Genomic DNA, 27,974 nt, shown 5'->3' with positions numbered 1-27,974 from the left:
TTACTTAAATATCCTAAAATTACTATTAAGAAGGTGCACTGATTCAGTGACTGGTTAGTATACATCTTTCTAGCCCTTTTTCTCAGAAGACATTTTCATTCTGTCACTTTAACAGTCTTGAGTAAAAACAAAAAAAACACAACATCATTCTGGCTTAATGTTAGGTACTCAAGTAGCCAAATACCTCCCAAAGAAGTTCACAGCAAAGCCAACACTGGTCAATACAGTCAAAAATATGTAAGATTTTTTTTTTCCTTTTTTCAGTTTGAGAACAGTTTTGCCTTAAAAAATGGTCAGGTGCAAATCAGTTTCTTCATACGAAAAAAGATGCCCATTGACAGTTTTAGCGCACGTAGCCTGTTCTAAGAAAAGATATAAATATTAATCGCACATGCACACGTCTAGGTCTCGATGAAGAAGTAATAAAGAGCGCTACCAAAAAAAAAAGAGGTGAATTAAATACGGGTATTAAATGTTACACAGTGCAAAAACCGCCGAGATGAAGCACACAAAGCAATGGCTGCAATCCTTACAACAATTAGTTTCTCTCTTTTTTTTCTTTTTTTTTTTAAATAGTAAGAGGTTTCCTGAGACTGGTCTTAAAGTTCACGGTATATAATTCGAGTCTGTGTGTTTTGTATCGCTGGGGGTGCAGGTACTCGGTTTCTGTTGGGCTTTACTCATAGCCTGGTCTAATGTCCATTCCTCGTTGTCAAGAACCAACTCCGCTTGCTCAGGCGTTTCCGCTTCCTCCTCCTCCTCCTCCTCGCTCTGCTCAGCCTTCTCGTTTTCTGCCCCGCTGAGGATCTTTCCAAGCTGAAGGGTTTCCATAGTCCGCTGAGTCTCCGAGACCCACGATTCAATTCTGCTGTTGAGCTGAACTTCCTCTGAGATGGGTTCATGGGCGTAGTCCTCCTCCTCCTCCTCCTCCTCCTCCTCTTCCTCCTCGTCTTCTTCAAGCATCCCCGGCACAAGAGTACTGGTTGTACTGGTCATGGAAGAATTCAAAATGTCCCGGCAGCTGCCATCTAAAGATCCGGTGTCTGTGCTTTGCTGGGAGGCCCACTCCAGGTTGTCATCTGGTTTTGCTTCCTCCTTCCCACTTAGTGGTTTACCGTGGGACGCCACCGTGATGAGGCCAACGGCAGCTAGAGACAAGGGCTTACCAGCAGCGGCATGAGGCTTGCCAGGTTTTTCGGAAGCTGCAACCTTGCACGCCGCTTCTCTTTCGTTTTCAGAGGCTTCCAAACCATCTGAGGTTTCCACCATGTTCCTCCAATTTGTCTCTGGTGGAAAGAAATGCAGAATGTTTGGGGAAAGGCCATAAAACAACAGGAGAAGCACGCTTCTGTTTTAAACAAGCTGCTGAGTACATCTAGGCAGTATCATCTCCGTTCGAGGAAAAGCTTTGAACAATACAGTGACTGAAGTGCTCTTACAGGTCACAAAAACAAAGAATTGTTTCCAGTGTGCTGTGGTTGACAGTACTGAACACAAATTCTATGCATTGTGAGCGAGTGCTTAATGCTGCAAAATAATATAATTGAGACTATTGTCCAGTTAAGCATTTTAAATGCTAATAATTAAAATGTTTTGAAAAAATGCTTCTGTCTGTAGAAACCTAAGAAGAAAGGGTATGGGAAGATGCAATTCTAAGAATGCAAACTATTGTTTCCAGGAATAAAACTGTATGTGAAAACAGACAAAGTTTAGCCTATGTGCGCGTAACTATTTGTTTCCAAATCAGCAACCACATACTGAAGACCATTTGAAAGAAAGCTATGGTGTAATACCCTACTGCTCCTTAATTGTTTTAATCATTCTGATCTTAATGTTTTTAGCCTCCTATTTTATTACTTTAATTTTTTGGGGGTTTTTTGTTTTTATTCTCAGACTACAAATTGCTCTGGAAGCTAGTTGAGAGATAGCCTGTTTTATGAGACTGCAATACCCTATGGTATTGCAGTCTTTGTATTGTATTCCAAAGATTAAAAAAAGCTTACTAAATAATATTTTCAGATTTATGCAGCTGACTGAATACAGAGCCAATTTAATCCGCCTAAACAAAAGCTTACATTTCAATATTCCAAGCAAGGATGTCGGCAAGGGAGAGGGTCAGAAAGTTAAAGGGGTCAGCAAGCCCCACCCTCTTCATTACAAGTGCCACAAGAGACAAATGTAAAATGTAAAAATGTAAAAATGTCACACAACTGTGGCTGCCATGCTGGCTTTTTAAATGACTTCTCTTCATCCTCTCCTTTCTTTTACACACTCCTGATTCCAAAGACCAGAAATTCAGGCCATGGTTGTCCTATCTCAAAGCGGCCTCAACTATGGCCCCTTTACGACCTGTGGACTTCAGCTCCCAGAATGCTGGCTCAGGAATTCTGGGAGTTGAAGTCCACAGGCTGTAAAAGGGCCACCATTGCCCACCCCTGGCAGACTCTATGATATCTAGTATCAGACACATGACTAGACTAGACTAGACTAGACTAGACTAGGAATAGGAATGGGAATAGGAATGGGAATAGGAATAGGAATAGAATGGGACCTTGGAGGTCTTCTGGTCCAGCCCCCTGCTCAAGCAGGAGAACCTCTACCATCTCAGACAAGTGACTGTCTAGCCCCTTCTTTAAAAATCTCCAGTGATGGAGCGCCCACAGTTTCTGGGGGTAAGCTGTTCCACTGGTTGATTGTCCTCACTGTCTAAACAGACTATCCAGAATGCCAGATTGTAGGAGTTGGTTAACATTCCAAGGAGGTTATCAAGTAAATTGGGTCAAGAGATGAAACATACGGTTGCCATTATAAAAGACAATCCAGCTACAAACGAAGGGAAGACTAGATAAAGTCATGTTTGAAAGCATAAGAATAAACATGATTCTGAAAGATATGCTTACCATACTCCTTCTCGTTCACCTCTGAAATGGGCTCTGAAATCACGCTGCAGAAGGAAATGGCGCTGGCTGCCGAAGGGTTCCGGGAATGCCCCATGTGGTGGGGCACCTTCTTGATGTTCTTCAAGGCCTCCTCCTGCTCTTGCTCCATGGCTGAAACCATATCTCGATAGGCTTTCCTGGCCTCTTCCGTCAGAGAGACCAGCTTATTAAAGAGGTTCTAGAAGACAAAGAGCCCACTCAGAGAAGGAAAACTACCGTCAGATGCTTCCAGATCGTTTGCATTGCGTTCTTGGAAGGTTTCATGTCTGTTTTCCCCTTATGTGTTATCCATGCAATGCACAAAAAAATAAAAATAATAAAACTGTTTCAGGATTTAAGTACTTATATCCCACCTTTATTATTTTTATAAGTTGACCAAGGCAGCAAACGCACACAATACTCTTTCCTACTCCTATCTTCCCCACAACCACCACCCTGTAGTGGGTTGGGCTGAGAGGGACTGGCCCAACACCATCCAGCTGGCTTTCATGGCTAGGCAGGACTAGGATTCAAGGTGTCCTGGTGAACGGTCCAAAGTCACCCAGCCGGCTTTCATGCCTAAGGCCGGACTAGAACTCAGTCTTCTGGTTTCTAGCTTGGTGCCTTAACCACTAGACCAGGGGTAGGCAACCTCGGCTCTTTTATGACTCATGGACTTCAACTCCCAGAATTCCTGAGTCAGCTGACTCAGGAATTCTGGGAGTTGAAGTCCATGAGTCATAAAAGAGCCGAGGTTGCCTACCTCTGCACTAGACCAAACTGGCTCTATATAAATATAAAGTATTTAAAAAATGTACATATACATGCCCCTTTGATTACATCAGGGTTGGAAAAGTCAGCTTTTATTTTTATTTTAAAAAAAAATAGAATATATCATAGTTGTGTGTATGGAAATGAGTATGAGCACCAAACCCACTTGAAAGATTTGGGAAGAAACACAAGCCACCCAAATGGCAGATACAGATCAGGTAACTTGGGTTATTTTAAAACATAGAAAAAGAATGAATTTATTTTTCAGGCGTCGTTGGCTGTCTTAGGGGTGCCACGGACAATGGACTCCATCCTTCCAGAGTTGACTGAGAAGCTCTTACCTCAGCGCCTGAAAAATTGAAGATGCCCACCACGCTGACAGGAACTAACTTGTTCACGCAGCGGCCGAGCGCTTTGCGGCCGAGGGCAAAGACAAAAGGGATTTCTTGTTCCCGAGCCATGGCGATTACGTTATACAAAGCTTCATCTAGTCCACCTTGAGGGACGTCAAAGAAAAAAAAAAAGATGAAGAACTCCCTCACAATGAGTCAGAGGTAAATGCACTAATTTTATTTATCTATTAAAAAGTCTAAACCAGGAGTCTTCAGTCTTGGCCCTTTTATGACTTGTGGACTTCAACTCCCAGAATTCCTCAGCCAGTCTGCCTGGCTGAGGAATTCTGGGAGTTGAAGTCCACAAGTCATAAAAGGGCCAGGTTTGAAGACCTCTGGTCTAAATCACCAAAAAAACTGAAGTTCTTTGGACAGTTTTCAGTAAAATTTTACTGTTAGTCAAACAAAAATCACACAAAATGCATGCAAAACATGCAAACCAGATGAATTCGAAGCTGCCTAAAAAACAAAAGTAGCAATTCCGCTTCGCTGTGCTTTACAGCCCCCTCTAAGCGGTTTACAGAATCACCCTATTGCCCCCAACAATCTGGGTCCTCATTTTCCCAACCTCAAGGACGGAAGGCTGAGTCAACCTTGAGCCAGTGAGACTCGAACTGCTGAACTGTTGGAAGTCTGCAGAATTAGCCTGCAGTACTGCATGCTAACCACTGGGCCACCACAGTATCAGCAAACACTTCACTAATGTGAAGGTACCTCAAAACATATCAAATATTGATCTCTGGAATTGAATTTGATTCCTTAAGGCAGTGTTCTCAACCTTGGCAACTTTAAGATGTGTGGACTTCAAGGCCCAGAATTCTCCAGCCAACATTGTTGGTGGGGAATTCTGTGAAATTCTTACACCATATATATGAACTTTTGGGAGGGTCAGTAATTTGTTGCCACCATCTTCTTCCAGAATTTCTTTTTTTTTTAAAAAAAAAAATTCCCAATATAGGCTACAGTCCTGAGAATGTTGATGATTTCTCCATCCAAGCAATAAGCAATTCTGACTTAATTTAGTCTTGGGGATCCATCATGATCATAGTTGGGTGCTGCCATCTGCTGTAGCCCATAAACATTTACCCTGCTGCAAATAATATTTGCTGATGCATAATATATGGAAGAGCCTAAATGTCATCTCCAGGAAATGAAAATCACCATTTGCAACTCAAGTGCACCATCTACAGCCAGGCAGGAAAGGAAAAGACTGTTTCCCTGTTTCAAAATGCTGCTTGTTCAATAGTGAGATAATCAATTGTTCTTATTCGAGAACTTAGCGGCAAGAAGGGTGCTTGAAAAGAAAATTAAGTCTTCCTGGTTCAAAAGCCTGAGGTAGACAGTTACTTAAAAGATAGTAGTCTCAAGTAGAATTGTCTTCCCCTGCCCCTAACCCCAGAAATGCAGGAACGTTTTAATGTTGTCTGCAACTGCAGTACCTGTGTCATGCCGAAAACCATCCCTAATAGTCTTCTGAATCTCCTGGGGGGGTTGGGGGGTGGAATTCCTTGAGAAGGTGAGAGCTGCAACAGGGAAGAGCCTAAGGCCTGCTCAGTGATCTAGGGACATGCCACCTTAAATGGCAGTTAGTCTTTAATATACAGGAGGCAGCAATCAGGAAACACCAAAATAATCCTAGTTAAAAAGGGAAGCGGGTCAGAGAAGAGAACCCCCATTAAGAGTCATGTATACCTTTGGACTGAATCTTCTCACAGTTGGGAGAAATAATTACACACTTGATCTTGCTTAACTTCATGTGCTTGGTGACCTCCCGCAGCCCCATCACCAGTCTCCTCTTGGCTTTGGCTTTTATAGGATCCTTCTGATAAATTCGTTCTTGGAAGCTGACAAGCTCTTGTAACAGGAGAGTCACGCATTCATCAATTTCTTTGCTGAGAACTTGATTACAGTACCTGGACATTCAGGACGGGAGCAAAAAGACACATTTCGGCAACGCTGATTTGCAACTGTTATGTTGTAAAAAAAAAAGCATACATCCTTTTTTCAAGTTCTCTCTCTGAAACTATTTTAATTCCATCTGCCACAAATTGAGAGGCATGACTAAAAAAAGTACAGGTACGAGTGTGTTTAAGAGCTCTGCATTGTTAGCTGTGTTTCTTACATACTAAGTGCTACCTATATATTCCCCCTTCGCTTCAACTCTTTCTTAGCCTCCCTATGCTCCATACTATTTGAAACTTATTTTATTCCCAGTGTTTTCCAAAAACGGGGCAATTGTCTTATTTGCAAACAGACCGCATGGATGCTGCACGAAGCAAAGTAGTTCCAGCTACAAAAGCATCAGAATTCATCCCAAAGTTGCTTTTTCAAAAATGTAATTGGACTTTTTCTCCGACTTTCAAGGAAAAACAAAGTCCAGTTGCCTTTTGAAAAAAGCACCTTTGGGACAACCGTGGCCTGGATGACTGAGAATCTCCATAGATAATCAGAAATAATCCTGTTAAGATTATGCATTGATTAAGTGAAACATAATGCAGAAGGACAGGAGAATGGGTGGTAAGAAGTAAGACGGGGAATAAGGAAAGCAGTCAGTACTTATCATCACAATCGCCTTGCAATGAGATGAGCAGCAAATAAATTTAATAAATAAAAATGAAACATCTCCCCTGAGCCTTGACCCCTACGTCGTTTGATGAATCCTATTGTCTTAAAAAAAACCAATCTAGGAACATTTTTTTCTATACGTGTCTGGCACGTACTGTATATTTGATGCATGTTTTTCAGTTCTAAGGCATTAATAAAGACGAAGACTTTGAGAAGCTTCCTGTTGCTTTCAGCTACAGATACTTTTTAATCTGCTTAATTTGATGAGTCAATGCCAAACATTTCTATTTGTTGGGACAACACCAGTCCCCTGCATTTGCATAACTTCTTACAAAACAACACAGATGCCTGGCTAAAGATATCCAAAGTTTTTCTTCCAGAAGCAATTCTCTCTGAGCTTGAGTACCTTATGCTCCAGAAAGCTAGAATCTATTTAGGTGGAACAGAAAGGCCTCTCTGTAAGAATTTAAGTCCATTCTACTTAAGCCAATTGGTTCCCTCTGAAAAAAAAATCCTACAGAATGTAAAGGTTTTTGTTGTTGTCTTTAAAAAGCTTACTCTCTGAATCGCTTGCTGTGAATTTTGGTTATAGTTGACGATGTCATGGGACTTCCTATCCCGGAACTTGCAGGCGATCCTTGGGAAACGGGAGTCATGCAGTAGGGAGAATTCTGACTCGCTGGAGAGAGAGAGGTGTCGCTTGGCACGCTCAGACCAGTTTCTGGAAGAGACAAGACAAAACAAACCCAGTCGTACGCTTGTAAAGTTGCAGCATGGAAAATTTATTCAAATGTATACACGGGAATCTTCTTAACTAACAGCATGAAATTGGCACTAGATAAAAGAGTCACTGGAATTCAGGGGAAGGGGGCCAACTTGACTGGCAACCCAAGAACTCTAAACTGATGATGCATTTAACTCCGCCCTCCCCCAGCTCTGCCTGCTCTTCTCCCACAGGTGGCACTCAAAAGGATGGACTTTGTGTCAAACGTTTGTGTCCATTATTTCTACTTCCATCTCATCATAATCCTCAGAAATACTAAGTTGACACGTCTTTCTTCATAGATGCAGTGGCTCAGTGGGTTAGGATGCTGAGCTTCTCGATCAGAAGGTCGGCACTTTGGCTGGTCGAATCCCGAGTGCCGCGTAGCAGAGTGAGCGCCTGTTACTCGTCCCAGCTTCTGCCAACCTAGCAGTTGGAAAGTACGTAAAAATGCAAGTAGAAAAATAGGGACCACTACGGTGGGAAGGTAACAGCGTTCCGTGCGCCTTTGGCGTCTAGTCATGCCGGCCACATGACCACGGAGACGTCCTTGGACAAGCGCTGGCTCTTCGGCTTTGAAATGGAGATGAGCACCGGCCCCTAGAGTTGGAAACGACTAGCACGCCTGTGCGGGGGAACCTTTACCTTTACTTCATAGACCAGTATCAGAAAATCCAAAGGTCTTTTTAAAACCTACTCCCAGGAAATGAGTTAAGAAAGAGGTGTAGCAGATACAGATGTAATGAGTAGAACAGTCATACTCCACCTCTTGTTCGCCAATTTAAAGTCTTGTGTGGTGGAATGTTACCCCATAGATTGCAATAAACTATTTTAGGCCATTGTTCCCATGAACAACTGGATCCAGAAGGTTTCAGGGCAATAGTTACTGAATTAAAAGCCCACTAAACATGTGTTTGGTCATACAACGGCTATTCCACATATTAACACAAAGACATGTATCAGGTTGATCTAACCTTCTTGAGATGTTAGTTCTTCTGCCTGATTGGAAGTCAGAGTCGCCTCTTCCTCCTCCTCGCCTCCCAAAAGGCTGTGATCTGTTGATAAACGTCCTTTCTTTTCTTCCCTCTCTTTCAAAATAATCTGAAAGAAAACCCAATTAGGGTATTGTGAATATTTCTGTCAGCTCGGGAATTCTGGGAGTCGAAGTCCACAGGCCGTCCAGGAGGCCACAGTTGCCCACCCCTGATATTGTAAAAATAGAAGCTCCACTTTAGGAAATCCGTTTACCTTTTTCAGTGCTGTAGGACGTTTCAACTTAGAGAGTTCTTTCTCCTTCCCGCGTTTTACTTTCGGGCTAGTGGAATCCAAAGGGTTAAGACAACCCACCAATGGCTGCCCTTTGGAGAAGGACTTTCGGCTGGCGGATTCTTTGGTGTGAAAGGGAACTGCACTGCCAACTGAAGATAAAACAAGAGTGTGCAATGGCTGAACTGCCGCTGCTGGGGGGGGAAATGGGTGTTTCCCCTGTGATTTACTCTCCTCCCACATCCTCCATTGTCTTTAAAATGCCTTTTCCTTCACAGGAATTAAAAGCAGATTAAAACGAGGGCATTACGCAGTGAGATGCTGCCGTTTGGAGATTACCTGCTGTTCTAAGGAAGTAATCACGGGGAAGACTAGAAACATGCTGGACACCAGATTTATAAGGATAGGTAATGTTATTTGTATTGGTCAGAAGAATCAAGCTACCAAAAAATTCCTTTAGATAACTTCTAAAAAAAAACCCTCACCAAATGTCATACAACACCATTATTACCTTGGTCCACACCACAGGATTATGGTCTACAAATCGCAATATCCGGAGTTGTGCAATAAGCAGCATTCTGACTTAGTGCGAGGCATCAAACCTCAACCACGATTGCATTCCAAGGTTCAAAGAAACGTTTTTGCATGGAGCGTAGCCACCATTTATCCATGGCAAAGGCATCTGGGCTACCGAGTGGTGTCACATTGTACTTCTAAAGCAGAGGTCCCCAATCTTTTGGGCACCAGGGACCAGTTACGTGGAGAGAGGTTTTTCCGCGGACCGGAGGGGGCGTGGTTTTGTATGCTGCCTGCATTTCGCGGATGGGGTTTTGCTTGTTTGTGCGGACCGGTTGCTAGCATGCCGTGGCCCGGTACTGGTCCACAGACCGGGGGTTGGGGATCCCTGTTCTAAAGGATTCCTGACCAAAGGAGGCAATGCAGTTATTACACCAGTTCTCTCTGATGGAAGAGATGCTGGAGAATTGCGCGGCTACCAAGGGCGGGGAAGTGAAACACACTGACCTGTGTACGAGAGGGGTCTGGTATTGGTGATCTGACGAGCCTTCATTGCCTGCTGCTGTTTTTCAAGCGCTGCTAGCATGTCGCCCAGGTCTAACTGCACAGGAGTTTTACTCTTCTTTCCAGCTGCTTTTGAAACAGCTTCCTAGACTCGGGATGACAAAGGTGATCAGTTATCGTCTCAACCAGGTCGTCTGGCTTCTATAGTGTCGGAGGCCGTTCTGTTCTTTTGACCATAAAAAAAGGGGGGGGGGAGGTGGTGAGGGCGAGGCTAGCAGTGAGTTTTACTATAGGAACAGACTCATTAAGGAATCTATGCAGGTGGTCCTTGACTTGCAACCACGATTGAGACCAAAGTTAAGCAAGGCGTTGGTTCAGTGAGTTTTGCCCCATTTTACAACTTCTCTTGCCACAGTTGTTAAGTGAATTGCTTCAATTGTTAAGTTAGTACAGAGTGATGAAGTGAACCTGGCTCCCCCACTGACTTTGCTTGTCAGAAGGCCACGAGAGGGAATCAGAGGACCCCGGGACGCTGCAACCGTGGTAAATATGAATCAGTTGCCAAGCGTCCAAATTTTGACCGGACCTGGGGCTGCTGCGGCGATCGTGTGAAAAACAGTCATAAATCGCTTTCTTCAATGCTCTGGCCACTAAATGAGGACTACCTGAGCTACGATAAATAGAAAACGAGATTACAAACTTTCAAAAGGAAGTGTAGCCTTTCATTTAGTGCAGGAAACCTCCCTGCAGGATTACTAGGCACAGGAGTAACATGGTTCAGGGACCTGCACGCAGCCCTTCCCAGCCTCAAGCACTGCAATCTGCCCACCTGGATTGAAATCCAGAATGCGTTTCAATTAGACTGTTAAAACAGACCTGAAGCTTTCTCTGCTCCATACTGATTTCTGAATATTCTTGGGCTGTAGCCAGCGCTGCTGCCAGAGCTTTCTTCTTTTGACTTTTGGCTCTTTTGGGAACAGAGGTGGTGATCGGAATCGGAGTCTGCACTATATTGATTGGAGAATTCTCAGGAAGACCATCCAACTAACAAAAGAGGGTATGGTGAGAAGCACAAAGGCGATGCAGTGTTAAAAAGAGATACAGCATGAACAGCAGCTCTGTTTTCTTAGAGCTGTTCTTGCTCCTTTATCTAGGTCAGGGGTAAGGCAACCTTGGCTCTTTTATGACTCGTGGACTTCAACTCCCAGAATTCCTGAGCCAGCACGACTCAGCTTGGAAACCTTTCCCTTTCCTCTCAGCGTGGCTGGCTCAGGAATTCTGGGAGTTAAAGTCCACAAGCCATGAAGGGGCCATCGTTCCCCCATGCTGGCTCAGGAATTCTTGGAGTTGAAGTCCACGAGTTAGAAAAGAGCCAAGGTTGCCTACCCCTGATCTAGGTCAACATAGTGTTTTTCCTAACTGGATGGTCAGTTCTGTTGTTACACAACTCCATAAGAGGCTGCAATAAAGCTAGAATTTGAATTGTAATATACAATTGCCCGCTAACAGTCTCTAATTATACTTAAAATCTTATGTAACTTAATAAAATACAATTCTGAATTTAGAGGCACTCCCAATTAGCAACCATGATTTGATTGAGGAAAGACTGCAGGTTCTCGATTCTGGTTTGTGCTGCACGCAAATGTGTTTCTGAGCACTTCCCCAAATAGGCAGATAGTTAAGGTATGGTAAAGTCTCGCTGGCTAAGCTCACTGCTTGGTTACTACATTCGCATGTTCTGTGGGATTTGGGCTTGCTACAGAATATTCACTCCTGATATTGCCTGTGGTCTCCCAGCTAAATACGGTAGCAATCGGCTTTAAACGGAAAATCCGGATCTTAAGAAATCAAATATTATGTTCTTCGCAATGCCAGTCTATGCTTTTTGCGTTCCCAAGGAACAGTTCCACTCACTTTTATTGCTCATTAAAAATCAGCCACCCTATATTGAAAAAGAAAAATAACCTCATCAAGAGTTCAATCCCCCAAATATTATAGTGTCACTTACCATTTTGGGTGCGTGCTTCAGCTGCGTGTTGTTAACTTTGGAATGTCCACGATCGCAATTTAGCTCTGGGAACTCTTCTTCATCCTGAACAAAAATTTGGGGAAATTAACTGCAATTCACAGGACAAAATGTCTGTATTTTGCAGGAAAGCATTACTCAGCTAGCGATTGGTGGAAAGTGGCAAATGCATATGAATAGTACCAAAAGGGATAAACGTGAAACTAATTGGAATTTGCAGGAAATAATAGTGTTATCACATGCCAGGATATATTGAAAACAAATTGAAAAATGTTACTAGTAATTTGAAGAATAATTTTTAATGTTTTAAAATCAGCAAGCAGGGCACAGTAAACTGTAGCTGTCAATCAATTCAAAATCTCCATTTGTCTTAGTGAATTAAAGCTGTCATAAACAAGATTAATGAAAGAGTTACCCCAAAATATAGCAGTTCAGGGCTCTGCTCTACTTTGTTTGACTGGCTTGTGATTACTGGTTTCTCAATTTTCTTCTGCAAACTCTGTTTCCTTTCTGAAGATGTGCTGTGACCTCTACATTTAAAACCAGGCTATACAAGCAAATAAAAACAAACATATTAGGACTGTCCTTTTAAATTGCAGTATGAAAGCGCCCGTGTAAAACACAAAGTATGCAGTAGCTATCTTCTCTGCCAGGGGAAAATCTAACTATTCTATGTCAGGGGTCCCCAACCTTGGCAACTTTAAGACCTGTGGACTTTAACTCCCAGAATTCCCTAGTCAGCACGGCTGGCTGGGGAATTCTGGGAGTTGAAGTCCACAGGTCTTAAAGTTGCCAAGGTTGGGGACCCCTGATCTATGTGATTTGTCGAAATGTGACTAATAATGACAATAAAAAGTTGAACAATCTTTACAGAGTAGAGCAGAGTAAACGGAGTGGCATTACAAAAAGTTAAAATACTAATTCATGCAGCCAATATTTCATCAGCTTGTTCGTATTCCATATGCCTAAACCCAGTTTAATAGGAAACTAATTCAATAAAATTGACACGTTTAACAACGTATGCAGATTGCCAATGAATTCTACAATCATCTTTCACCAGAGATGTACCAATGAAAGAATAGACTAATAGCTGGAGAATTTCATTTCTCTAGTAAAACTCTGCAAAGGAAAAGCAAATTTCTTTCTAATCTAAAAATGCATTAACTGAGGTTGTGTAAACTTACTGGTGAGTGGATTCTGCAACAATCTATTTTTCAGCCCTACATAGTTTGTTGCAGTCCGAGCTAAAAGTTCCTAAAATCTTGGAAATGGGAAGAACGGGTGGAGTATAGTGCTTTCAGACTGATGCAACGGAACATCTCACCAAGTATTCAACGGAAAGTTGCTCCCAGTATTTTTCTATCTGAAAAGAAAGCTTGAAGTAGATCGGTGGATCTACTCTACCTCTGAATCGTGCTGATGTTCAGGCTGCAGTCCTCCTCTGGAGAAAGAGCTTCTCTCTATCCAAGGCTTCTTCTGAGTTGCTTGTGAAGTGACGCTGGCCCAGCTGGCACCAACTGAGAAAAGCATCACAGAAGTTTAGGGAAAGATAACATGTGCAAGAGAAAAACATGCAATGACTACACGTCACATTTTTTTTCCACACAGAAAAAAACCAAACTCCCCATCTTTAAGGAAAACCAACTAGATGTTGGATCTAACCAGCATGTCTATTCATGTCATTAGCGTTGCCTGTTTACATGGTTACATCACAAGAAATAATATAGATTCAGAGTTGTCTGCCTGCAACTTTTCCTTCTTTAAAGACACTAAGCAATCTTAAAATATGCAGTATACGGTAGCTACCGTCCTCATTTGCTCTTCATATATGATGTATTTCATTTCTAGTTGAACAGATTTCTATTTGTTTTAATTTTTAGCATAAGGATACAAGGAGGTTCTCAGCTTATTTGCAATCTTTAAGGACTGCAGGCATGGAAAATGTGACCCAGGGGGGGAAAAAATGGAAGAGGAGGCAGATTACCAGGAATTACTGAAATGTTAATTACTAAATGTTTTTTTTTTTAAAAAAAGCAGCATCCCGACACTATTCACAAAATATTTTGAGGAGAAAAAAAGCTGGACACATTCAGAAACAGACAGACAGTATTTACACACGTTGCAATGTGGAAAAGATTAAGGGTGTAGAATTTAATCAGCTAAAGGCGTAATCAGTTAAAGTGACAAAACGTATCCATCACCCGGGGACACAGACCCACAAAATAATGCTGCAAATGTACAAAGCCAGAGAACTTTACCTGGGTGTACGGATGATTCTTTGATCTAAAATAAATAAATAAATAAATAAATAAATAAATGTTGGAGAGATTACTTTACATAGGCTTATCTAATATCACTTCCTACTCTTGCATTTTTCAGACGTCTACCTACATTTGTTCCGGCCGATTCAGCGTTTCTGGATGTCACTGCCCCTGCTTGGTTGCTGTGCTTGGGACTGCAATAGCCGCTGTCGCTATCAATGTCGGCTTCGCTGGCCCCCTGCTCGCTTGAGGACTCGGCGGGGTGGGAGGCGCGCCGTCGCCTGCCCCTCGGCTTCCAGTGCAGACCGCTCGCGCTCTCCGAGAGGGACTTGCTGGCAATCTCTGAAGGGAAGTCTGCAAAGCCAAAGAGAATCTCAGGAACTGACAAGGGTTTAACGCAGGGGTGTCCAACTTTGGGAACTTCCAAGACTTGTGGACTTCAACTTCCAGAATTCCCCAGCCAGTTAAGTTCCCAAGGTTGGACACTCCTGGTTCTGGAGATTTCTGGGAGTTGAAATCCCCAAGTCTTAATGTTCCCAAGGTTGGACACTCCTGATTTAATGGGCAACTTCCTTCTCGAGAAAGCAGGTGTTGGTGGTCACCTGGACAAAGCTTCTAAGTTAGACAAACACCATTGAATTGGATTTCACTGTTATTCTTTTTTAAAAATTTTTTTAATGATTTCGTCTTACTGGAAGAGGAAATTCTTCCTCTTACTGGAAGAATCAAGTGACTTCTGTTTTATACAATGCTCAGCATACCAATGGCGGTTTCTGAACATTAAATAATACATGTGAAAAATAGTACCTTTCTTTTGTGTGTGTTGCTATGTAAGACTGAACGAAAAGAGTATAAGCAGCATAGTAATAGATCATTAAGTCACTCTGGATGGTGAGTTGGCCAGCAAGCAAATTTTACAAAATAAAAATGCAAATAAAACAACAGTTTTGAAGTATCATAGTTTGACGGAAACACTGTTCACAGCTCTGGTGTAGAAGGCTGATCTAGTCATCAAAGCAAGCTTTTCTTTCTTAAAAATAACATTTCCAATTGTGTAAGAAAAAAGATCTGCTGTATTATAAAAATTAAACACATTATTGCCATACCTGTTTGCTGACAAGCATCCACCAATAGGACAATTTTGGGTCTGTTCTCTGGGCCCGAAGAATTTGTTTCCTTCTGGATAGCAACGTTTTTCACTGGAGGCCTTTTGCTCTTTATGTGGGGTTGAGATGGCTGCTGCCGATTGAAAGATTAGCCAAGCAAACAGATAAAGCTAATTGACATGACTTAGGCAATAGATAGATAGATAGATAGATAGATAGATAGATAGATAGATAGATAGATATCACATATCACATATCTCTAGTCATTATCTTGTTACTTCTGAATTAGTTTATGGAATGTTAGTCTATCTGCCCCCATTTTTTTTTGTCTTCTAAAAGGCCTTGAAGACTTGGCCGTGTCAACTCGCCTGGGGTCCAAATGGGAACGTAGCACTTTGGAGGTGGCTAATAGAGTAGATAACTACACACACACACACACACACACACACACACACACACCATGCCTTTGTGTACTTGGCTCCCTACTTCTCCCTTCTGCTTACTTTTAACTGAATTTTAAATTTAAGGCCCTTCTTTATTGTTTTAATGTTTTATAGCACATTTTATTCAACTCTGTAAGCTCTCTAGAGCACCACTGGGATGGGTGGTATACAAGTTTAGCAAACAAACAAGAACTGTTTTCAGTTTTAGACTCCCCTGAGTATTGGTAACTTAAAAGGTAGCTGGTTTCCGCATTAAGGCACAACTGCACTTCTTATGTTTAGCCACTGCAGCAAGCGAGCTGGCCGCTGAAATCCAAGGACAGACTGTTTAGCTAATGACCCCTAGTGACCGGCCTTTACTAAGTGACCTGCAAATCGCGTTAATCCCTCGTGATCTCTGCTCGAAAGATGTTAAGAGATTAACAAGAAGAAAACAATTTGAAATGGCTGAGAAAAACATGAGGGTGGCGGAAACGCTTAAATACATTCTGGATATGTGTTAGGTAACATTGAGAGCTTTATGGCCACCGTAAGCTCCATTCACGGCCTTGTGGAATAAACGCGCAAATTCGGTGACTGGAAAAGGGCATGTCTACGTGGTCAGCTCTCCCAAGTAAACCAGACAATAAATAGGGAGGAGATGAATTGTACTTTACTGTAACAAAACCTTGCAAATCTCTAAGACACAAACTTCCTGCATTCCCAAGTTTCTTTCTAACCCTTAAACTACTGGAGGCGCCCGTCTCTTTTGTCTGACTGCTGCCTAGGCAACATTGCTCCACCTGTTTTTCCAAGGTGTTTATGCTGCCCAGTGTAGGACTTTTTAAAAAAATGTGAAAAAATTCTTGAATTTTACATCTTTTTTCATCACCACCCTAGCAAGATACAAAAAAAGGGGGGGGGAGTACAGGTAGCCCTCGACTTACATTCATTTAGCAACTGCTCAAAGTTACCACAGCGTGGGAAAAAGTGACTTGCAACTTCTAAATCCTCACATTTATGACCGTCGCAGCATTCCCCACGTCAATAGGTGCAAATTTGGGCGTTTTGTCAACTGGCATGTATTTAGGACAGTTGCAGGGCCCTAGGGACATGTGATTGCCATCTGCAGCCTTCCCAACCAGCCAAGTCAATGAGGGAAAATGGATTTGCTTAATAACCGTGGGAATTCCCCTTAACAACTGAAGGGATTCGCTTAACCGTGGCAAAAAAGAGAGTAAAATCAGACGCAACCCACTTAGCAGCTGCCTTGCTTGAGACACAGAAATTCTGTGATCGTAAGTCGAGGACTATGTATAATAATGTACCCAGCAGTACATTTGGGTTCAACTTGTTGTTTCTCATTGGTGGGTTGTTAAAGTGTTTCGGAAATGCAAAGGACCTTACTTTTTGCACCACTGATCCTCTGCTGGTACTTCTGCTCCTGGGGCTACATAACGGAAAGGTCTGGCTTGGTTGGGCCGGACGATCTGTGCATTGTGCTGTGACTGTGTTTATGGCACTTGCAGGCTGAAAGGGCGCAGAGTAAGGTGTTGGGAAGGGATGATAGAATCCCATGACTTGAGTACAAGGTGCCGGCATCAGCTGGTAATAGGTATACTCGCTGGAAACTGGTGGCTGAGTAGATATAATGGGATAAGCCAGATACGGTCCAGCGGGGTTTGTGTTAGGCTGCTGCCATCTGATGTCATTATTGTACATTGGAAGTTGTCTGAAATAAATGGGGAAAAAATATCCAAGTTAGGTCTGCAATTATTTTTATAAAATCAGTTTAAAGCAGGGGTGTCCGACCTTGGCAACTTTAAGACTGATGGATTTCCAGGAATCTTCTTTGAATTTTGCCTACTTTTGGTGTACTAAAAATTCTAATAAAAACGGGGGGGGGGGGGAAGAATAGAGGCAATGCCAATACTGGAATGTTATTGTTACAGTGTATAACCTCAGAAACATGAAATTCTGCCAGAGTTTCTGTCTGATCGCTTTTATACTATTAATAATCAAGACAAAAGGGTTTTAAGACCCTTTCTCAAAATAAATAATTTGTTCTCCAACTACATGGTTGTAACAGTCATGCAACTTAGAAGAGAACCCCAGTGAGTTCAATGCACATCCAAACAACAACAACAAAAGTGTGCATCCTTCGTTTTTAGATTTTTTCCCGCCCCCAACATTTCAGAAAACAAGACAAATTAAATTATCCTGGTCCAAACAGAGATATACTGTAAAGCACCCCAGTAAAACCAGGAACAGAAATAAAAAATTAAACTTGTACTGGTTTTCTAACATATAGATTTAATCACCTGTTGGATTGGTTTTCTTGAACGAACGGGTAGCATGTAATCAGGTAGCTGGGAATCGGAGTGGCCTCAACGCCACTGATGTTTCCACCATCATTAGGCAGCGCCATGGGCATCACCAGTGAATCGGGCCCCTTCTTCTGAGGAATGAACGGTTCCACTTCAGCAGACAATTTCACATTCTTAAAGGGAAAAACAAAACGAACAGGATTCTTCATACATAAATGGGTCATAAGGATTCATTGGCATGTTAAGCTTTTAAGTTCGCTGTTTGTTAAATCTAAGCAATTTATTTAAGCAAAATGAGTCCGTTTGAGATCTCTTATCATCACAGGACGTTGATTTTGCGATTTAGCAACAGGCACAACCTACATCTGGCTTTGGTTTTGACAGAGGGTTTAGTAGTTTACTATTAATATTCATATATGTATATGTATATTACGGTGTTTATATGCCATCCAAATTAAAAGATTACTTTTCATCATGGCAGAAAGCACGCACTCTTGGCTAAAGCAGCAAACACTTCAAAACCATATTTATTACACAAGTTTCCAGTGATTTACGAGTAGTCTTCAACTTACGACCGCAATTTTTTTTGTTGCTGAGACATTTGTTAAGTGAATTTTGCCACCCTGTCACATTTGCTAAGTGAGTCACTGAAGTTAATTTAATAACAGGGTTGTTAAGTGAATCTGGCTTCCCCATTGACTTTGCTTGCCAGATGGTCGCAAAAGGGGATCATGTGATCCCGGGACACTGCAACCATCATAAATATAAGAGAGTTGCTAAGTGCCTGAACTTCAATCATGTAGCCATGAGAATGCCACAACTGTCATGTGAAAAAGGGCCATAATTCACTTTTTTCAACTCTGAATAGTCACTAAACAAACTGCTGTAAGTCAAGGACTGCCTGTAATTTGTCAGAAGTGCATTTTGTACACTGCGAATATCGTTTGGTTTACTGAAACACTCAGCAAATCTGATTGCCCAGCAGATCTGCTCCTTTCTCATCAAAAGAATGGCAAGCTACATGCCAGTAGCCTGTACCAAAGTTTAAGACCAAAGATTTTTAGCTAAAAAACCATTCAAATTACATTTCCTTCTGTTCATGTGTATATCTATACCCATGATTTACAGACTGCGTCATCAACCAACCATAGGGAGTGAGTTCACACAGCACTCTTAGGATTAACTTTTGGTCAGCTGGATTGCATTTCAGGATATCCTGCCAACCTAATCATTATGTTCCTTAAGCTAACCAGGGACAATTTATTTTCATATTGCAAAAAAAATAAAATGATTACAGTTCGAGATGTTCATTATTAACTGTAATCACTTATGATTAAACATTATCCTTAGAAGCCTAATTTTCTTAAAGCTACTATTATAAGCAATCTTACAATAAGTAATTATTAATGTAAAAATGCTGGCTTTTCTTCCCATCTAGCTTTATACCACAAATACTATTTGTGAAGAGCTTAAACATTTTCCCCCAATTGGTGCCTCTAATTATGGTTGTTCCCAAAACTAAATCTGGATAACATAAACCTGTGCCCCATTTGGTTAGCATTAGTAGTTGTGGTGGTGCAGCGGTTAGAACACATTATTTGCAGGCTAACTCACTGCTCACTGCCAGAATTTGACCCTGACTCAGTCTTCCATCTTTCCAAGGTCAGTAAAATGAGGACCCAGATTGTTAGGGGCAAAATGCTGACTCTGTAAACCACTTACAGAGGGCTGTGAAGCACTATGAAGTGGTATATAAGTCTAACTGCTATTGCTGTTTCATCCCAGGATATGTCTAACACTGAAAAATATTGTGACTGAATGGCTAACCGGATATATAATTTTAGAGTCTACTTCAGCAGGAATAGTGACCAGAAAGATGACAACTACCGGTATATTGCTTAGGATAACACGCTCAGCAGACCTACACTCAGTCACACTCAAAGTATAAAAACACGGTGATGAGATTTAAATACTTATTTACACAGAGTAAAAGATGAAGCCATGAAACATATCATTCTAGCTGATTCTCCAGCTGTCTTATGCAAAAACTACATTAAAAAAATTGCTATACAAATCTGTTAAACGCATCTGTGAAAAACAAAAATAATGGATTCAATTTTGCTACTGAGATTTCAGAAGTAATTTACGACAGTGGAAGATAAATGTCTGTAATAATGTTTTGTAATTTAATTGCCAATTTGAATTAAAAAGGGGGCCTGAATTAAAAAGTAGAACTGCAACAATAGTTAACTTTTATTATCTGCAGAGGTTGTAAGCATAATTACTAGGATTAGGAAACAAAAAGGTGAGGTAATACTGTAGCCAAAATTAAAACCATCAAGTACAACCATCATGTACACATTACCAAACATAATACTCTACATCTAAATCTAAAATCTAAAACAATCAGATAAGAGGGGAGGATTCAACTAACACCCATAATACTAGACTTTACCCTAACATGTGACTACAAGCTTGAAATGTTTTTAATGGGGTTAAGTTACCTTTTGTTTTTGTTTCAACATCTGCATATTAAGCGACTTACAATGCAATAGTAATTTCCCTGCCTTTGATGCTTCTTCAGAGATTTTTCTATGCACACAGCTCCCTCTCTTTGAGGGAGATGGGAGAGCTCAGAAACGGGAAAAATGAAATAAAATGTACCGGCAGTCCTCAATTTACAACCGTAACTGGGACCAGAATTCCCGTTGCTAAGCAAGGTGGTGGTTCAGCAAGTCGCGCTCGATGTTATGACTTTTTTGTGACGATTCAGCCAATCACTGCTGCTGTTAAGTGAATCACGCAGTTGTTCATTTAATTGCCAATTCAAATTTAAAAAGGGCTTCTTCCTTCACTGACTCTGCTCGTTAGAAGCTGGCTAGTAAAGTCAGAAATGGTGATTACATAAAACTGCAGGATGCCACAACCTTTCTGGCATACATGCCGGCTGTCGAAAACCCAAATTTGGATCACGTGGCTGTGGGGATGCTGTGACAGTTGTTAAGTTCGAGTATTGGCCGTAAATCGCTTTTTCCAGTACTGCTGCAATTTCAAACAGTTGCTAAATGAACAGTTGTTAAGCCAAGGGACTACCCCGTACACTGCCGGAGCCCACTAAAATAAAGGAAATAGATGATCTACTCTGTCGCTTGGGCCGAATACTTCCTTTTCAGATCGCCGGGTTTCAAGACGTGCGTGGCCTTCATTTTACTCCAATAAATGTACAACTGTTTATATCTGCCCTACCCTGCCCAATTTTCCAGCATATTGTGCATAAAGGGCCTCTTTGTTTTCTGTGTAAAAGGCACTGTGGTCTTTAAGCAGCTGCAGGGGCAGAAGATGGCACTAGCAGGAACAGGCTGGTAAAGTTAGTGCACTACAAAGTACAAAAAGACAAGTAATGGATATTTATCCCCACCCAATGAAACAGAAGCCATGCTGTGCCTCGGCCAGAACGGCAGTAGCTGAAGGGGCCCAGTGTTAAAAAACATAAGGCAGATGCAAGGAAGTTATGTTTGGAACCCAAAACGAAGCTGCACTCACCCTGGCTAGTGACTGGAAAGGATCTGAGCCACGTTTTCTTTCAAGAATTTGTAAAATGTCAGGGGTTTTTTTTTGTCTTTTTTTTAAAAAAAAAAACACAGGGAGCCTTCTAGGAACAGCTCCACAAGATGTCACACTTTCTGGTTATTTTCAGTGGAGCTTTGGAAAAAAAAACCACAAAAGCAGCTGTAGCTATAGTTAGAAAACGCTACGCCCCTATAATGTTAAGATATGGCGGATATGCAAGCTGATTGGAAGTTATTAGCAAAGGCAGCGTGGTCATCTTGCATGAGATTCTGCCTTAAGATGCGACAGGTTGAAAAAGGATGTTTTTAAGCAAAGTTTGAGAGGCACGATGTTTCTTGGGGGAAAAAGTTCATTTTTACAAAATGAACACACGAGCAAACAATACACATTAAGTTGATCATACTTAAGAGATATGTTGTCAATAAAATGGTAAAATATAAATGATTTTGACGGGGTAATCAGAGGGATAATGGAAAAAATTAAAACTAGTATCATAGTTTTAATTCTCCTGGCTGGAGAATTCTGGGAGTTGAACGAATGAATGAACCGTTATTATCAAAGCACAATATGTGATTGGCTGAGCTTCCCTTCGTGCCCCCCCAACTCACAGTGACAACAAACCCACCATCTTGTTACACCAAGTCCACCCATCTTCAAGTGGTCGAGGTTGAGAAACACTGCTCTAAAGCAGGCATCTCAAACTCGCGATGTCGCACGACGTATCACGACTTTTTCCCCATTGCCGGCAATGGGGTGGTCATGGTTTTGGCGTGACACATCTGGCCCATGGGCCGGCAGTTTGACATGCCTGTTCTAGAGTATATGATAAGATTATGAAGTGAGCGAAAAGAGTGCTTACAGGTAACTCAAATGGGGTCTTGAGTTAAATCAGGATGAAACCTGATTTACTGATAATTTATTTCTCACTTAGCAACCATTTGACGTTACCACAGACCTCCGCAGAGCTACTTGCAACCCAGTTCCTGAGTTCCAATGGATATACACATACACAGTCACATAATCGCACTTTAGACACTTGGCAACCAGCTCACATTCATGGCCATTTGGGGTGTCCTGTGGTCAATGACTGCAATTTTCAACATTTTTCATCATTTCTACACTTATGCCCAGTTTCCATTAAAAAAATGCCCATTGAAGAAAACAGATTCATTTAATGACCACTGTGTTCACTTAACCACCACAAAAAAGACAGTAAAGTCAGGCGTGTTACATGATGACCCGCTTAATAACTGCCATGATTTATCATCATAATTTAGAGATAAATTATGGTCATAAGGAGAGAACTACCAGCAACTTTAAGGATGCAATCCTATCCTGGGGATCTGGTACTACAAGACATTCAGGATCAAGGATCTAATTTCAGCCCTGTGTTATGCTGAAAATTCAGTATTTGTGCAGTTATATTCTATGCTCCATCTCCTTTACAACCCTCAGCATTGTGTAGCTTATTTTCAAGAAAGCTTTAGGAATCCAATTAGATTCCAGCTGCACCAGGACAAGAACCTGTTTTCTGCAGCTCTGATTTGTAAACTAACCAGTTTCATAAAGTGATACTTATTAAGATATATTATAGTAGAATATATTGCCCAAAGGACTTATATGCTTCAAGAAGAGATAACTAGCAGGGGAGATTGTATCCTAGGTAAGCATACTTTTAAACCTCCAACTTAAACATCTCCTGCAATTTGTTCTCACATGAAACAGGGTGTTTCCAAACAAGGGACAATTTAGGGCACATGTTACATTTTGTAATAATACCAATTTTATTCCTGGACACTTAAAGACCACATTGTAGATAACATGTGGTTATTTGCTATCAGTTTTTCAATAACCCTTGTACACTGCAAATGCTGACTGACCCTTGCGATTTTTTGACTTTCCAGTTTAGGAATGAGAGAAAGTGAATTCAGTTCATAGTGTCCTGGTTTTTAGTCTCCATCAAATTTGTTCTCTCTGTATTTAGTATATTTAATAATCATACAATATATATCCTCTTTTAAATAAAAGAGGCAATAAAAATAGCAGATTTTTCTTATAATTGTAGCCTGCCATTTACAGTTCAACATGTCACAGAATTTAACCAGAGATATACCAAGGAAAAACTATAAAATAAAAAGTTAGCTTCCCCATACCTTTAAGTTATGCAATCTTTATCCCAACTCTGTCTGTCCCTAGCAGTCACAGAAAGAGAAACCCAATGTCATTGTAATTAGAGGCATGTAACTTAGATAAGCTTCATTATAGTCTGTAGACCAACGTGATTAGAGCAAATTGCTTGCCAAAAATTGAGAACTTATTTTTCAACATTCAGCTAATAAGAGATAGAGCTAAACTTTGAATTTTTCCCCTTTATTTTTTTTTAAAAAAAGCTTTACACATCGCATTAATCTGTTAACAGGAAGTATTTTTTTAATATTATGTTGAGGCTGTCACATAGAAGTAATAGTGTACAAATTATTTATTTATTTATTTATTTATTATTTGGATTTATATACCGCCCCTCTCCCGAAGGACTCGGGGCGGTGTACAGGGCAATTAAAACACTATATACAACACATAATATACAAAAATTAAAATAAATTGACCCCAGTGCTAATTTTATTTCAACAAAATTTACTTTCAGGTAAATCAAAAGGACTGTAGATACATACTGGCCACATCAATTCACAAAACAAAATTAGGCCAGGACACTTGAATCAAACTAATTTTGTTTGAGGATGTTAGATTAATGGTTCATTATTGATCACTTTGAACTCTGGTATTTTTCATTTACTGCCACCATTGTTTTAAATTTCAAGGTGACCAATTACAGGTACAAAACTCAAACTTTAATCAGATTCCTATGCTTTTAACCATGTTCCTTATATAAACCAACATGCTGAGTAAACTAGATCCTCAATTAGCTTGCCTTATTAATTGGACCAACTCTCTCAGCTAAAAAATAGTGGTGGAGTAATTCCTCGTTCCTATCCCTAATTTCAAAATATGCTTCAGAGGGTTGGGTTCTGCATCCTGGGGATGAGAGTACTCTAATTAAAGGCTGCACAAGAATAAAGAACTTGATCTGCACTGACCAGTACCGTAGTAGCATACCATGCATTTCAGAGCATTTTTCCCTAACTTGGCCCTCACCATTTAATCAAATAAAAACTTGCCTTCAAACTAAGTATCAGACACCCCCCCCCCACACACACACATATTTCTTCTATCACCATCCAAACTCTATTATGACCATTTGGACATGGGCACCCCCCAAAAAGACACAAATAAATACAGCACTCAAAGCAATTGAGGAAATTAGCCTCTGAATTTCATTATAGGCTTTTAAATTTTTAATTCACAAACTTGCCCAGAGTGCTGGATACACATTGCTTTTAATTAGAACGAGTAAACAATTTCCTAAACATTATAGAATACAACATAAACACCTTGTTAACAAAGAAAACAAGAGTACACCTTCTTTAAAACATTAACCTTCTTAAACAAAGCCATCTTAGCAGGTGATTGGGCTTGGAAACTAAATAGAGATAGGTCTGGCTAGTTCTTGAGATGAAGATTTAATTTTAAGCTCCAAGGCAGTAGGCTAAAGAGAGAAATCAAAAGGAAAAAATGAAGATGGGAATCCACTCCTGTAACACTGCCAGTGAAATCCATTAAATCACCAGAAGTGTGTTAACTAGATTTGTAAAGCTTCCAAAGTCAAGCAATGTGACTCTGAGCAGCTTACAATAACAATAACCCAAACTACCGCTCTCAAAACTAATTAACATTAAAGCTATACGGCATATAAATATAAAATATAGAATGGTGATGACCAAGCACCATTAACCATCAACAAAAGGGGACTAGGTGAACAGCCTGTGGTGTATCTAGAATAGGTTGGGGATGTTCTGTAGAACAAGGGCAACAACAGCAAAGCACAAGCACAACTTGACTTTACTCTTACAATTTGAATGTTATTTACAAGCAACTGCAATTATAAAAATTATCTCATTATTAACCAGGAAGCTTTACATATATATGGATATGTTGGATGACCTCAGTCACTTGCTAGGCAACCACATTTTATCCTAGCATGTGAGCACAGCCTATGTGCTTTGTTTATGATCCAAAGGATTGTGCAAATGCAGCTGGGTTGACTAAACCAAGGTTAACTACAATAAACAATGTATGTGACCACTGTGAAAGAATTGTCTTTCATCAAGCCTGTGAAGGTTCATCTAGCCCAGTGTTAACTACTCAGTGCAATAGCCTCTCTAATGTCCCATCTTCGAATTTGAATTCAGGCTCCAGTTTGTCTCCTGTGAGCCTGCAGAGATGCTTGAACATACCATCTGCCCAATAACCATTTCACTAAAGACCTTAGGGATTCAGTCCCACAATCCTGCATTTTCCCATTAACTGTTTTTTAACCGAGTTCCCTACTAACTTTTCCAAAGAGCAGATGTTATAATGCACAAAAACTTCCAATGTGTGTGTGTGTGTGTGTGTGTGTATACACACACACATATATGTATATATACATATATGTATATACACACACAGTCCCTAGAGTGAGAATCATGTGGGTCTTTTTCTAAAAAAACCTGCAGTTGTTGTTTAGAAAGTTCAACATTTTGAGTGAGGGAGCAAGACATCCTTCAATGTTCCTGAAAAATCATATTTACACCGAAGACCATTCCACAAGGCTTAGTGCTTCTGTGTACACTAATCCAACAAACAATTTGTCATGTAGGAGAGAAATACCTGAACTTCCAGGACAAAAATCTGCTGGGGGGGGGGGGAAGCTTCTCTCTACCCACCCTCAAACTTGCCACTCAGAATAGGTGGGGAAGGCTCAATTCCTGGAGTGACAGCAGCTGTGAGCAACCCAGTTTTTTTAGGAAAACTAAACTCAGGCCTGGTAGTATCTCTATTCCTTTTGCAGCAAGTCACTAGCCCAGAGGCTCAGTCCCAAGGAGCTTCCCCCCCCCTCTACCTCCTGCGCCCATACATTTAACTCTGAAATGGCAACCATTGTCTGAAATGGTGTAGGGCAGGGGTCCCCAACCTTGGCAACTTTTAAGATTTGTGGACTTTTAACTCCCAGAATTCCCCAGCCAGCATCTGGGAGTTGAAGTCCACAGGTCTTAAGGTTTCCAAGGTTGGGGACCCCTGATGTAGTGTTTTCTGCTTGAGAAGGGGGGGGGGTTGAACTAGAAGACCTCCAAGGTCCCTTCCAACTCCGTTGCTTTTACTCCTCTTTTACTCCAGTCCCCAGCAACCTGGATCCCTCCTCCTCTTCCTCTTCTTCTTCCTCCTCCTCCTCCTGATCTCCTTCTCCTTCTTCTCCTTCTTCTTCTCCTTCTCCTTCTCCTTCTCCTCCTTCTCCTCCTTCTCCTGCCTGTCCGCACAACTAATTCTTTCCTGCCCCAGGACAGGAAGTAGCTAATTCGACCATTTCAAACTTTTGGCCAGCATCGCGCCGGTGAAGCCCAGGAAAGTCCTAAGGGAGCAGCCGGAGAAAAGCCCAGGGACCCTCAAGCAGCAGCAGCAGCAACCGCCCAACTCCTCCTCTCCGGCCGGGGCCTGGAAAGCTCCCGTACCCTAAAAAAAAGCCCTCCCCCCCCGGGGCTGCCTGGAAAGTCCCCCTGGCCGCCCCGTTAGTTCCTCCAGCGAGGCGCTGGACGCTGCTGGCGGCTGTTCCTCCGGCCCTTCTGCTGCCCTGCTCGCCCCTTCCTTCCCCTCCGAGGCTCCTGGGGCAAGAGGAGCCCTCCGCAGCCGCGCCTGCCTTCCTCGAGACGACGACGACGGCGGGGAGGGGGGAGCCCACCCACCCGCCCTCCTCCGAAGGGACCCCGCTCCCCTCCAGCCGTTGCCTAGCAACCCCCTCACCCTACCCCCCCCGGCGGGCTGCTGGGCGGCCCTTCCTACCTGGCCCCCGACGGCTTTGTCCATGGCTCCAGCAAGCGGGGCGGGGAGGAGGAGGAGAGGGGGGGTCTTCGGCTTCTCCTGCTCAGGCGGCGGCGAGGGCGCTCCTCCTAACAAGCGGCCGCGGCACGGCAGGCCGCGTCCCCCATGGCTCCCTCTCTCCCCTCACGGACGGGCTTCCGCTCTTACCCAGCGCGGCGGCGGCGGCTGAGGCGGCTCCCGTCTGCCCGGCCGGGTCACGCCAGTGGCGTCGGCAAGAGATGGAGGCGAGGCAGCAGCCAAGCGGGAGGAGGAGGAAGAGGAGGAGGCGGGGCCAAGATCACCTGCGACGGAAGCCGGCCAGGGCCGCGGCGCTTGGAAAGCGCTCGTTTTTTTAAATGCGCTCTCGCCCCGCGGAGGTCCCCGCCCCTCGCCAGCGCCGTTGCTAAGCAACGCCGAGCCGGATTCAGAGAGCATCCGGAGGAGGAAGGTTCAGGTGGGCCGGGGTCTGCACGGCGCCCGGGTAGGCCTTGTTGGGGGGGGCGCTGGGGGGGGGGTCTTCCTTGGCAGCAAGCACGCCCGTGACAGCCCTGAAGCCCTTTGCCTGCGAGGCCCGGCCTGGAGGGTGCCTCGGTCCCCGGTTTTCCGCTGCATCCC

General features: G+C 42.3%; 1 protein-coding gene across 3 annotated transcripts; it reads right to left on the bottom strand.

The window, feature by feature from the left end:
* Positions 1–222: 222 nt before the first annotated feature.
* Positions 223–27,622, bottom strand: SECISBP2L (SECIS binding protein 2 like). 3 transcript variants are annotated; one of them, XM_083371015.1, is made up of 19 exons: positions 27,342–27,622; positions 23,561–23,599; positions 17,832–18,010; positions 16,918–17,242; positions 15,089–15,221; positions 14,113–14,336; positions 13,980–14,004; positions 13,126–13,238; positions 12,137–12,268; positions 11,704–11,787; positions 10,572–10,739; positions 9,699–9,840; positions 8,658–8,827; positions 8,384–8,510; positions 7,205–7,367; positions 5,774–5,994; positions 4,031–4,185; positions 2,901–3,117; positions 223–1,286 (listed from the first exon to the last, which is right to left on the bottom strand). In XM_083371015.1, exons 3-19 carry the CDS (start codon positions 17,942–17,944, stop codon positions 607–609), a joined length of 3,192 nt encoding a protein of 1,063 aa, XP_083227141.1. In that variant the 5' UTR covers positions 17,945–18,010; positions 23,561–23,599; positions 27,342–27,622; the 3' UTR covers positions 223–606. The 3 variants fall into 3 exon arrangements, with proteins under 3 accessions (XP_083227141.1, XP_083227140.1, XP_083227142.1); XM_083371014.1 differs by lacking the exon at positions 23,561–23,599; XM_083371016.1 differs by lacking the exons at positions 12,137–12,268; positions 23,561–23,599.
* Positions 27,623–27,974: the final 352 nt, after the last annotated feature.

This window comes from Vipera ursinii (assembly GCF_947247035.1).
Source record: "Vipera ursinii genome assembly, chromosome: 11".
Taxonomy (NCBI): Eukaryota; Metazoa; Chordata; class Lepidosauria; order Squamata; family Viperidae; genus Vipera; species Vipera ursinii.
The sequence above is the reverse complement of the archived record's forward strand: the minus strand, read 5'-3'. Positions and strand labels throughout refer to the sequence as shown.